This window comes from Nerophis lumbriciformis, linkage group LG31 (genome assembly GCF_033978685.3).
Source record: "Nerophis lumbriciformis linkage group LG31, RoL_Nlum_v2.1, whole genome shotgun sequence".
Classification (NCBI taxonomy): domain Eukaryota; kingdom Metazoa; phylum Chordata; class Actinopteri; order Syngnathiformes; family Syngnathidae; genus Nerophis; species Nerophis lumbriciformis.
This window is the reverse complement of record NC_084578.2, coordinates 17,787,501-17,799,537: the sequence shown is the minus strand read 5'-3', so window position 1 is coordinate 17,799,537 and position 12,037 is coordinate 17,787,501. Positions and strand designations below refer to the sequence as shown.

At 36.5% G+C, this 12,037-nt stretch overlaps 1 protein-coding gene across 2 annotated transcripts in view; it reads left to right on the top strand.

The window, feature by feature from the left end:
* Nucleotides 1-12,037, top strand: part of lrp1bb (low density lipoprotein receptor-related protein 1Bb) — a 1,021,613-nt gene that overhangs the window by 964,777 nt on the left and 44,799 nt on the right. For both annotated transcript variants that reach the window (XM_072912020.1, XM_061926507.1), the window contains one exon: nucleotides 2,903-3,067. In XM_072912020.1, the coding sequence (XP_072768121.1) occupies nucleotides 2,903-3,067 (165 nt within the window). The remainder of the gene's footprint in view (nucleotides 1-2,902; nucleotides 3,068-12,037) is intronic.

The following is a 12,037-nucleotide window of genomic DNA, read 5'->3' as shown; positions in this document are numbered from 1 at the left end:
CAATATTTTTGACTCGATAAATAAAGGGTTTGTATGTTCTATATATCCAACATTATTTATCAGTCTAATTGATCTTTTTTGTAACATGGTCAGAGGTGGGTAGAGTAGCCAGAAATTGTACTCAAGTAAGAGTACTGTTACTTTAGAGATTTATTACTCAAGTAAAAGTAAGGAGTAGTCACCCAAATATTTACTTGAGTAAAAGTAAAAAGTATGTTGTGAAAAAACTACTCAAGTACTGAGTAACTGATGAGTAACATATACACACACACATATATATATATATATATACACACACACACATATATATATACACATATATATATACACACATATATATATATATATATATATATACATACATTGATATATACAGTATATCATTTATATTTATTTAGCCGTTTTTGTTTACATGTTAAAGGTGTTTTAAAGAATATACATGCATGTTTAACACATATAGATTCCTTTCTTTCATGAAGACAAGAATATAAGTTGGTGTATTACCTGATTGTGATGACTTGCATTGATTGTAATCAGACAGTATCGTCCACGTTTTCAAATGGAGGAGAAAAAAAGTTCCTCCTTTCTGTCTAATACCACATGAAAGTGGTTGGTTTTTGGCTTCTTATTCGTCCAGCTTCCATATTCGTTTTTATACACTTTACAAGAAATACATTGGCGGCAAACTCCGTAGCTTGCTAGCTTGCTAGCTTGTTTGCGCTGGCTTTCGGAGACTCTTATTTTGAAAGTGCAGGCGCGATGGAGCGGCACTTTTATTGTGAAGACAGGAACTGTGCAGTCAGTCTTTAGGCTTTTGACGGGGTGTACGGTTGAAATAAAAAAGGGTATTTTTTCCTTCACACTTTTGATTGATTGATGGGAACTTTTATTATTAGATTGCACAGTACAGTACATATCCCGTACAATTGACCACTAAATGGTAACACCCCAATAAGTTTTTCAACTTGTTTAAGTCAGGTCATGTGACCACCTGGCTCTGTTTGATTGGTCCAACGTCACCAGTGACTGCATCTGATTGGTGGAACGGAGTGAACGTCACCAGTGACTGTATTTGTTGAAACGCAGGCACTATGAAGGTCTGTCTGACAGACCAAAACAAACAAAGTGTGCATTAACAGATCGATAAGAATTAGTAGCGAGTAGCGAGCTGAATGTAGATAAAAGTAGCGGAGTAAAAGTAGCGGAGTAAAAGTAGCGTTTCTTCTCTATAAATATACTCAAGTAAAAGTAAAAGTATGTTGCATTAAAACTACTCTTAGAAGTACAATTTATCCCAAAAGTTACTCAAGTAGATGTAACGGAGTAAATGTAGCGCGTTACTACCCACCTCTGAACACGGTTAACGAATGAAGCGCACATTTGCAGTTATTTCCCCATATTTCTGCACAATAACTCAGATATGGTAACACTAGCGAGCAGTAGAGAATACAAAGTGATCTTTGGCCCAGGACGTATTTTGCTTTGTTCATTATTGAAATGTTTCTTGCCACCTTTGGATGATTCCTTAAAATGTTCCAGTTCCATTCACACATTTAAAAAACACTTTAAGACCAATGTCTTGAAAAACACATCAACACAGTAGTTAATACTATGATCAATGTTAATTACAAACTAAATGTGGGATATAAATAATAATGGAAGTATAATTGTTTGTATATAGTATATAATTGGTGCAAAGGTTTAACATGTGTACAAGGATATTTCACATGCCTTTACTGTGTATATAATTAAACAGTGTTATGTTGTGTACAAGGTGTATTTATAATGTGTTGTGCAAAGGAAATGTCATAATTTTTGGAAGTTCATCTTGTATTTGACATTGTTTATAGGGTTAGGCGCAATAAGTGTTCAACTTTAGCCTAAACCCTTTCGGTCTGCAACATTTTCAATTTATGAACGTAAAACTGTTTGTTTATTTTGTTGACCACTGACCGAAGAAATAATAAACTAACCAACCTTATGTTATATATTTTGTTTATGAGATTTCCAGTTCATTTTATCATCTATTAATACTCCCAAAAATCGGGTTTCTTTTACCCCTTCCATATCTACTCCATCTATTTATATTTTTGTATGATGCTCCTTTCTACTGTTACCAAATAGCATTATTTTAGTTTTACTCAGATTCAAGGAATAGTCCGTTTTTGTCAAACCATCTTTTTAAAGTGTTAATTTCTTCATTTCACCTACTATATGCCAGCGCTGAGTATGCTGTGTTGCCCTTTTGGTGTTTTCCTAATGTAGCTATCTTTTGCATCTTTGCATGTTTTTTTTTGTTGTTGTTGCTGCTAAGATAATTCAATTAGCATTTTTTTTTGTGCCTGCATGTCATGCCCTGTCTCTGCATTCTGGGGTCACACATACTGCTGACATGCAAAGTTGTGACAGTTTTACCATCTTTAATTCTTTCAATTCGTCATATTTTTTATTTACAAATATTGAAAAAATAAATAAACCTAAGCTGAGCCTAAAACCGAGTGACATTTTATCATTTTCTACATCATACTCAGTTCCTTCGTCTTCTCTAATCTTAGGTCAGCCCTCATAAGCCTTCTGTGCCATGAGTCTTAGTTCCCAGCTGTCTTATCGCATAAAGATAAAATGTGGTTGGATGTTGTAGCATCAATAGAGGTATAAAGTCTGGTTTATACTGTAACAATCACATCAAATACACTGCAATAAAGTCTAATAGAATAAAGCGATTCAATCAAATTCCCGAAGATGTATGAATTTAATATCTTGCTTTTGCAGCTCATGTTTTTCTTTTTTTGCAGTTTGTATTATTATTAGTATTCTATTGCATTATCAAGATGGCTGTGTTGAGTGTATTTGACTTCTCCAAGTACACGCAGCACAGTAAGACATGTGGTCTGTTGTGAAGGTGAACTGTGCCGTCCCCCCTGCGAGAACGGAGGCCGTTGCTTAGCCAACGAGAAAGGAGACTGGAGGTGCTACTGCTGGCCTGATTTTTCGGGGGAGCGCTGTGAGGTCAACCACTGCACCGACTACTGCCTGAATGGAGGCACCTGCATGGGCTCACCCCTGGGTAAGACTCGACGATCGGGATGCTCGAGTCCCGCTAAAACTCTATTATATGTCTCAGTCAGGTCAGTTTTCAGGGTCAATCCCCTGCCGGTTCTTCTTTAAATTGACATGCACTTGTCAGAAATGGGTGTTATCGTCGTCTGTCAGCCCACAAGCATCCATAGCATATGGATTTATGGTTCCTGTTTCACAAGAACCCCCCATAGGGAATTGTTTTGTGCAGCTTTGCATAGAACACTGCCACGGAATGGGGTTTTGAATGTAGCGGTTGCAGCCCATTTCCTTTTGCACAATGGTTCAGTGAATAGTAACATTTCTGTCTGTAAAAAAAAAAAAAAAACCTCTATGACATCATTGCTTTAACTCCACTTCTGCAAGCTATGCAGTTTTTAGAATTGAAGCCTACAGTATGGAATGGACCACTAAGCTCTCGGATTTTCACTTGAATTTTTTCTTTAAGAATTATTGTCCATTTATACGTCTTGTACAAAGTATTTCCGGAGGAGTAGAAGTTGTTATAGCTGTCATATTTGTGTGAATGCTCCAAAGCATTCACACAAATATGGTTTTCTACACCAAAATTCATCTATGTATTCTTCTTCTTTTACTTTGTCTCCAGATTTTGGCGCGTTCTACCTTCCACATTTTTCACCCGATTCAAACCGTTCCAACTTCAAACTATTCAGCCTATTCAGAAATCGCGGGCTTTCCCTTGACAAATTCCAAAAATTCCCAGATTTCCCAGAATTCCAGGTTTTCCGGGACATTTTTCCCAATCAAAATGAATTGGCCATTTTTCAAACTTCCACCATTTCCATGTGTTTCTACCCATTCAAACCATTCCACCTGCAACACATTCCACCATTCTGGAAATTCTAACCTTTCCTCTTTTAACTTCCAAAACAATTCCAGGATTTTCCAGATTTCCTGCTTTTCCAAAGCCCAATTCCCACTCTTTTTTCTGGCGACTACTCCTTCCACATTTTTCAACGCATTTCAACCGTTCCACCGTCAAAACATTCCTCTTAATTGGGACAAAAAAACGAAGTTTTTTTTTTTAACTGGAAAAATTCCCGGTTTTCCCGAAATTCCACGAATTCCGTAATACCATTTCTCAATTCAACATGTTACTACTAAAACTTTTCTCGACCGATTTGAAAAATTCCAACACCAACCTTTTCAACTCATTCTGACCATTCAAGTTTTTTAACCATTTAAAAAAAAATTCCCGCTTTACCCGAAATCCCTATTTTTTTCTGAAATTCCCATTGAAATCAATGGGACATTCTTCAAAGTTCCACAATTCCCACATTCTTCAACCCATTCAGACCATTCCACTTTTGACACATTACACACCATTCTAGAAATTAAAACTACTTTTTTTTCCAAGTTAAAAAAAATTCCCGATTTTCCCGAAATTCCCTAATACCATTTACTACTTCAATAAACAATTCTAACACCAACCAATTCAGGTCATGCCCCTAATCATTTTCAAAAAATTCCTCTTTTCCCAAAATTCCCAAATTTCCAGGAAGTTCCTATTGAAATGAATGGGCTATTTTTCCAAGTTGCACAATTCCCAAATGTTTCAACTTATTAAAACCATTCAAACTATTCTTACATTCATACTACATTCTGTCAGCATTTCAGTTCAACTTCAGCATTGGAGCGTTCACACGCAATTCCTTCAGGAATTACCTCTTCTAGTTAAAGATACATTTCGTATAAGTGCAATGGCCACCTTTTGACCATTTGCATCCGTCTTTAAAAACAGAAATGGGCATTTTGTTGCATACAAAATGGTACTTTCAGAATTGTGTCATTTAACTGGAAAAGTATATTATTTAATTCATCACTGATACTTGTGATAATGCATAATAATCCTCATATGAATATATAATCTATTGTAAGCCAGTGACGTGTGATTCCTTGAAGCCAGCGCCTTCTTCCGTCTCTAAATTGCAACCCCATTTCCTCCCATTCCCTGTCTATTAAAATGGACTGTCAAATGCCCAGATCACGTCTACATGCATACATATCTTCGGAATAACACATTTTATTAATCAGACCTTGAAAATTAAATTTATTTTTGATTGACATGTAATAAATTGTCAATCACTACCGCAGAAAAGCCCAATATATTTGCATTTAAATGTACCTCTCAATTATTAGGAAATTCTTCAAAAATAGCAGTTTCTTCTTCTATGGCGGACCACTGTTATGCAATTCTTTTTTTGGGGGGGAAAAAAAGTTAAACCCTGTCAATCAACCTGTTGATATCAGTTTAGATAATACATAATCCCTAAAATGATACATTTAGTTTGGTGACTCCTCATTAGATGGAGTCAGATAGTGGAGAATGTTTGCAATGTTACTTTACTTAGATTTGTACCAAAGTTAATGTCCATTCCCCACTGTCCACAAAGTTTAGTGAAAAATCACCTAATGCATTTTGGTGTTAACCATGCATTCATTGATGCATCTAAAATGTACTGTTTTTTTCTAAACATTTGTCTTTATTTAATGAAATGAATGTGAATATTTTGCCCATGGCTTAGTCTGTAGTATAATTATATATTGAATATAAAAGTATGACCGACTGCACATGTGTCAAACTCAAGGCCCGGGGCCAGATGTGGCCCACCACTTAATTTTATTTGGTCCTCAAAAGCCTGGAAATAAAATGTATCAATAAAATACTGTAATGTTTCTTACTAAATGTATTATTTATTTCTATTTTGGGAGAGAAAAAAAAGTACTCTATGCAATCGCAAATGATGTTAACTTAAATATTGTCTAATTATTAAAAAATATATTATCAAACATTCAAACCATTTTTAAATGTAAATAAATACTAATAATGATTTCAAAGCAAGTTATCCATCAAATTGTGCAATGTGAAAGGTAGCAATAGATTTCATGGTAAAATTGTGAAATCTACTGTGGTTTTTACAGCATTTTTCTCTAAATGAAAAAAAAATGTAATAAACTGTGGTGTTGTTTTGGCATTTACTGCAATACACCAAAAAAATATACAGTTGTTGATTTGCGGTTAAAAAAAGCAGACAAACTGGCAGCTCAGGGGCCAACATTTTACTGTAAAATTTCAGTTTTTTTATTTACAGTAAAAATAACAAATGTCCATTTTACAGTAAAATTCTGGCAACTGAGCTGCTTTTTTTTTTTTTTTACCATAAAAACAGCAGTACTGATTTTACATACACAGTAATATACACTCAATTTTTAAGTGAAATTATTGCAACTTACCACTTTTTTACATTTTAGTTTTTAAAAAATCTACGAATAAAATGCATTAAAAAAGTGTGTAATAATAGTATTCACTGTTAGAAGCGGCCCACTGGGGCCAAACATAACTGCGATGTGGCCCTCAGTGAAAACACATTTTGACACCTCTGACCTACTGACTCCATGTCCACTTGGTTGTACAGTTACTATCAAAAACACTCTTGTCAGTTTCTTTACATATCTCTTAAATTAAGTTGGATATATGTTCTGAATGTATTTAATGATGTTGACCAGGGATATTCACAAATGTATTCCTAGGCCCTTACTGCTCCATCCTCGATAAGACTATCATCTCCGGTGGTGTCACTATGTTTCCATGCACTAAATTAGTCTGATTATTCAAATAGTTTGTTTATTAGATTTTTCACACCTACGCGTGAAGTCCAAGTGTCCATGCACACTCTCAAATGCGACTATTGGTCATACGCTATGTGCCTTCCGTACACTGGGGGGCCACAGTTTCATTTTAGGGCGAATATCTGAATTACTTTTTCGGTTGACCTATGACGTCAAACGAGGATTTGCGGATCATTACACTTTGTTTTAACTGTAATATTGGCAAATATTACAAATATTACGTCTTTAATGGCTATGTTGTAGTGAAATAGCAGACAGCCTCAAGAAATGATCTTGGATTGCGCTACGAACACGATACTACTACCAAGAATGTATCGGCGGAAGAGATTTTTATGAAGAATTCTCGGAAGAAAATCATAGAAACAAAACTTTTTAATGTCTCAAAGTTCATTCAAAAGGCTCTGTGGATTGATGGGAAGAGTTTTAAATCCAAAAGAAAAGACCCTTCGTGTTCGACTGATATCCAGAGGAAGATAGCTATTGTTCTGGACTATCTTGCCCGTTGTGCGGAAAGTTAATCGGTTTGGAGTGCACAAATGCAGCGTGAATAAGTTTGTGTAAGCTTTATTTTTGGCCTTTAAAATACCTGCTTCCTTATCTTATATCTCATTCGTATTTTATTCGGCAGACCAAAATATGCCGGCATTTTACATTTATTTAGCTACCTTCTTAAATAAATCTGTTTATTTTTTTCTGCCATTGATACGCTTCAAAATGTTCCGTTCTTTTAATATGTGAAGCCAATAAACAGACTCCTCTTCATTACAATTGTTGCTGTTTTATTGAGTAGTATCTGTGTGGAAGTCGCTTCCTAGCGGTCCCACTGACAGACACTTCACAGGAGCCAAGCGTGCCGTTTTAACAAAGTTTTAATGCACATATGTTTTTATCGAAGTCTTTTTGGTTCGCAGAACGTGACCTTTCAGTCGCGTTCGTATCCTCTCTCCCCCTCTGCTCCCGGTTGCTCACTGTTAAAGACAACAGATGATTAGATTACCACGTACCACCTGTGAAATCGAATCACCTGCCAGCTGTGTCTCGCCGTCAGCACATATGCCCCGCCCCTATCCGATGGTGCTCCGCCCTCAACACCATCAACAGAGGCGGTGACTTTTGCTCCTGCGGGCGCGCTGATCACACTCTCCCTCCAGAATCTGCTTCTGGGTTTTATCCCGCGCGTTGAAACTGGCGGATACACGATGCAAAGGGTGCTGAGAGATCTGGTTTCCAATTGCATAATCAAGGTGTGTTTGTTCGACTTTTCAAAAACTGAACACGATCGGATCAAGGTGTTGACGCGTGCTGTAGGAGGCTGATTTAGAGCCAAACTATTTGTGAAATTGGACTAATCTAGTGCATGGACACGTACTGAGTGTTAGTACTGGGCTGGTTATGTATCGATCGAATTCTGTTCGGGTTTGTGCCAAGAACATGTGCTACTTTATGTTTTCGTCAGGGATGTCCAATAATGGCTTTTTGCCGATATCCGATATTACGATACTGTCCAACTCTTTAATTGCCGATACCGATATCAACCGATACCAATATCAACCGATACCGATATCAACCGATATATGCAGTCGTGGAATTAACACATTATTATGCCTAATTTGGACAACCAGGTATGGTGAAGATAAGGTACTTTTAAAAAAATAAATAATAATAAGATAAATAAATTAAAAACATTTTTTTGAATAAAAAAGAAAGTAAAACAATATAAAAACAGTTACATAGAAACTAGTAATTAATGAAAATTAGTCAAATTAACTGTTAAAGGTTAGTACTATTAGTGGACCAGCAGCACGCACAATCATGTGTGCTTACGGACTGTATCCCTTGCAGACTGTATTGATATATATTGATATATAATGTAGGAACCAGAATATTAATAACACATTCACACGACCCTTTTGTGTGAATGAGTGTAAATGGGGGAGGGAGGTTTTTTGGGTTGGTGCACTAATTGTAAGTGTATCTTGTGTTTTTTATGTTGATTTAATAAAAAATAAATGATACAAAAATAAAAAATTTAAAAAACGATACCGATAATAAAAAAAATGATACCGATAATTTCCGATATTACATTTTAACGCATTTATCGGCCGATAATATCGACAGGCCGATATTATCGGACATCCCTATTTTTATTTTTATTTTTATTTTTATTTTATTTTTATTTTTTTTTATTAAATCAACATAGAAAAAAACACACGATACACTTTGAACTAGTGCATCAACCCCCCCAAAAAAAACCTCCCTCCCCCATTCACACTCACACACACCCACTCACACAAAAGGGGTTGTTTCTTTCTGCCATCAATACTCTGGTTTCCACAACATGGACAACACTTCTGCAAGGGACACAACACAGTCCCTGAAGCACACTTGATTGTTTGTGCTGCTAGTCCACTAACATTTTAATTTAATTACTTTTTCTTTTTTCTCCCTTATGTAATTATTTTTATATTGTTTACTTTCCTTTTTATCCAAGAAAATATTTATTTATCTTATCTATAAAAAAAATAAAAAAAAATAAATAAAAAATAGGAAAGAAAGGACCTAGTTTTTGTTATGTTAAATTTTTTGAACAATGTATTTCCCATTAAGTAGTTTTAGTAAAAAACATGCATCCAATTAAAAATTTAAAATTTGATGAAAAAAGTATAAATATTGTTTGACATATATATATATATATATATATATATATATATATATATATATATATATATACAGGACAGACCAAAAATTTGGACACATCTTCTCCTCATTCAATGCATTTTCTTTATTTTCATGACTATTTACATTGTAGATTGTCACTGAGGGCATCAAACTATGAATGAACACATGTGGAGTTATGTACTTAACAAAAAAAGGTGAAATAACTGAAAACATGTTTCATATTCTATCCATCCATCCATCCATCCATTTTCTACCGCTTGTCCCTTTTTGGGGTCGCGGGGGGTGCTGGAGCCTATCTCAGCTGCATTCGGGCGCCAACCCTTTGCTCTGATTACTGCTTCGCACGCTCTTGGCATTCTCTCGATGAGCTTCAAGCACACCTGTGAAGTGAAAACCATTTCAGGTGACTACCTCTTGAAGCTCATCGAGAGAATGCCAAGAGTGTGCGAAAAAGTAATCAGAGCACAGGGTGGCTATTTTGAAGAAACTTGAATATAAAACATGTTTTTAGTTATTTCACACGTGTTTGTAAAGTACATAACTCCACATGTGTTCATTCATAGTTTTGATACCTTCAGTGACAATCTGCAATGTAAATAGTCATGAAAATAAAGGAAACACATTGAATGAGGAGAAGGATGCGTCGAAACTTTTGGCCTGTTCTGTGTATATATATGTATATATATACATATATATATATATATATATATATATATGTATATATATACACAGGTATATATATATATATTTTCAAATGTGTAAATTCTGCTTCGGCCCCAATGTAGCCTGGGGCGGCTCTGATGAGGCTTGTAAGAACTTGCATTTATTTGCCTTCATGGAAGTGAACATTAGAAATGTATATAGTAGGGAAGGGATTCATATTGCCGCATTCACGGGTGGATCTAGCATTAGAGCAAGGTGGGGGGGTTAATCATTTTTCAATGCAGTCTGCTGAAAATGATTAACGTGCCACTCTATTTAGCAACTGACGCTTTGGTCAAAGATGAAATTGCCACAAAACACATATTAAGATTGTCAACACTAAAGTTGAAGGTGCTACCTCCTAAATTGTTACGTTTCGTGTGTCCGGTAAACCACGACACATGAGGCCATATGAATCTTCTTCCTACTGCATTGCATACGGACATACACTTTATCCAAGATAACTAGCTCCCTCGGTGAGGAGGATACTGCATCCTGGATCAGGGTGTTGCTAGAAGTGCTGGAGTCTGCACTGCAGTGCTAATATCAGAGATGTTAGATCAGTGGTTCTTAACCTGGGTTCGATCGAACCCTAGGGTTTCGGTGAGTCGGCCTCAGGGGTTCGGCGGAGCCTCCAAGACACACCCGACTCATCGTTTAAATAACAACTTTTCCCTATCGGCGTATTAAGGACACCCCCAAACAATGTTACCTCTAATTTTCCATATGCGTGAGCGAACGCAAAAACTCCTTGCGCATTTAGTGGAGCACATGTGAGCGACGTCAGACGTGCACATGCATTTTGGCCACACCAGCAGCACATCTGTCCAAAATACAAACTCTGTTTCCATATAAGTTGGGAAATTGTGTTAGATTGAAACATAAACGGAATACAATGATTTGCAAATCATTTTCAACCCATATTCAGTTGAATATGCTACAAAGACAACATATTTGATGTTCAAACTGATAAACTTTTTTTGCAAATAATCATTAACTTTAGAATTTGATGCCAGCAACATGTGACAAAGAAGTTGGGAAAGGTGGCAATAAATACTGATAAAGTTGAGGAATGCTCATCAAACACTTATTTGGAACATCCCGCAGGTGAACAGGCAAATTGGGAACAGGTGGGTGCCATGATTGGGTATAAAAGTAAATTCAAAGAAATGCTCAGTCATTCACAAACAAGGTTGGGGCGAGGGTCACCACTTTGTCAACAAATGCGTGAGCAAATTGTTGAACAGTTTAAGACAAACCTTTCTCAACCAGCTATTACAAGGAATTTAGGGATTTCACCATCTACGGTCCGTAATCATCAAACGGTTCAGAGAATCTGGAGAAATCACTGCACGTAAGCAGTTAAGCCTGTGACTTTCGATCACTCTGGCTGTACTGCATCAACAAGCGACATCAGTGTGTAAAGGATATCACCACATGGGCTCAGGAACACTTCAGAAAACCACTGTCAGTAACTACAGTTGTTCACTACATCTGTAAGTGCAAGTTAAAACTCTCCTATGCAAGGCGAAAACTGTTTATCAACAACACCCAGAAACGCCGTCGGCTTCGCTGGGCCTGAGCTCATCTAAGATGAATTGATACAAAGTGGAAAAGTGTTCTGTGGTCTGACGAGTCCACATTTCAAATTTGTTTTTGGAAACTGTGGACGTCGTGTCCTCCGGATAAAGAGGAAAAGAACCATCCGGATTGTTATAGGCGCAAAGTTGAAAAGCCAGCATCTGTGATGGTATGGGGGTGTATTAGTGCCCAAGACATGGGTAACTTACACATCTGTGAAGGCGCCATTAATGCTGAATGGTACATACAGGTTTTGGAGCAACATATATTGCCATCCAAGCAACGTTACCATGGACGCCCCTGCTTATTTCAGCAAGACAATGCCAAGCCACGTGTTACATCAACA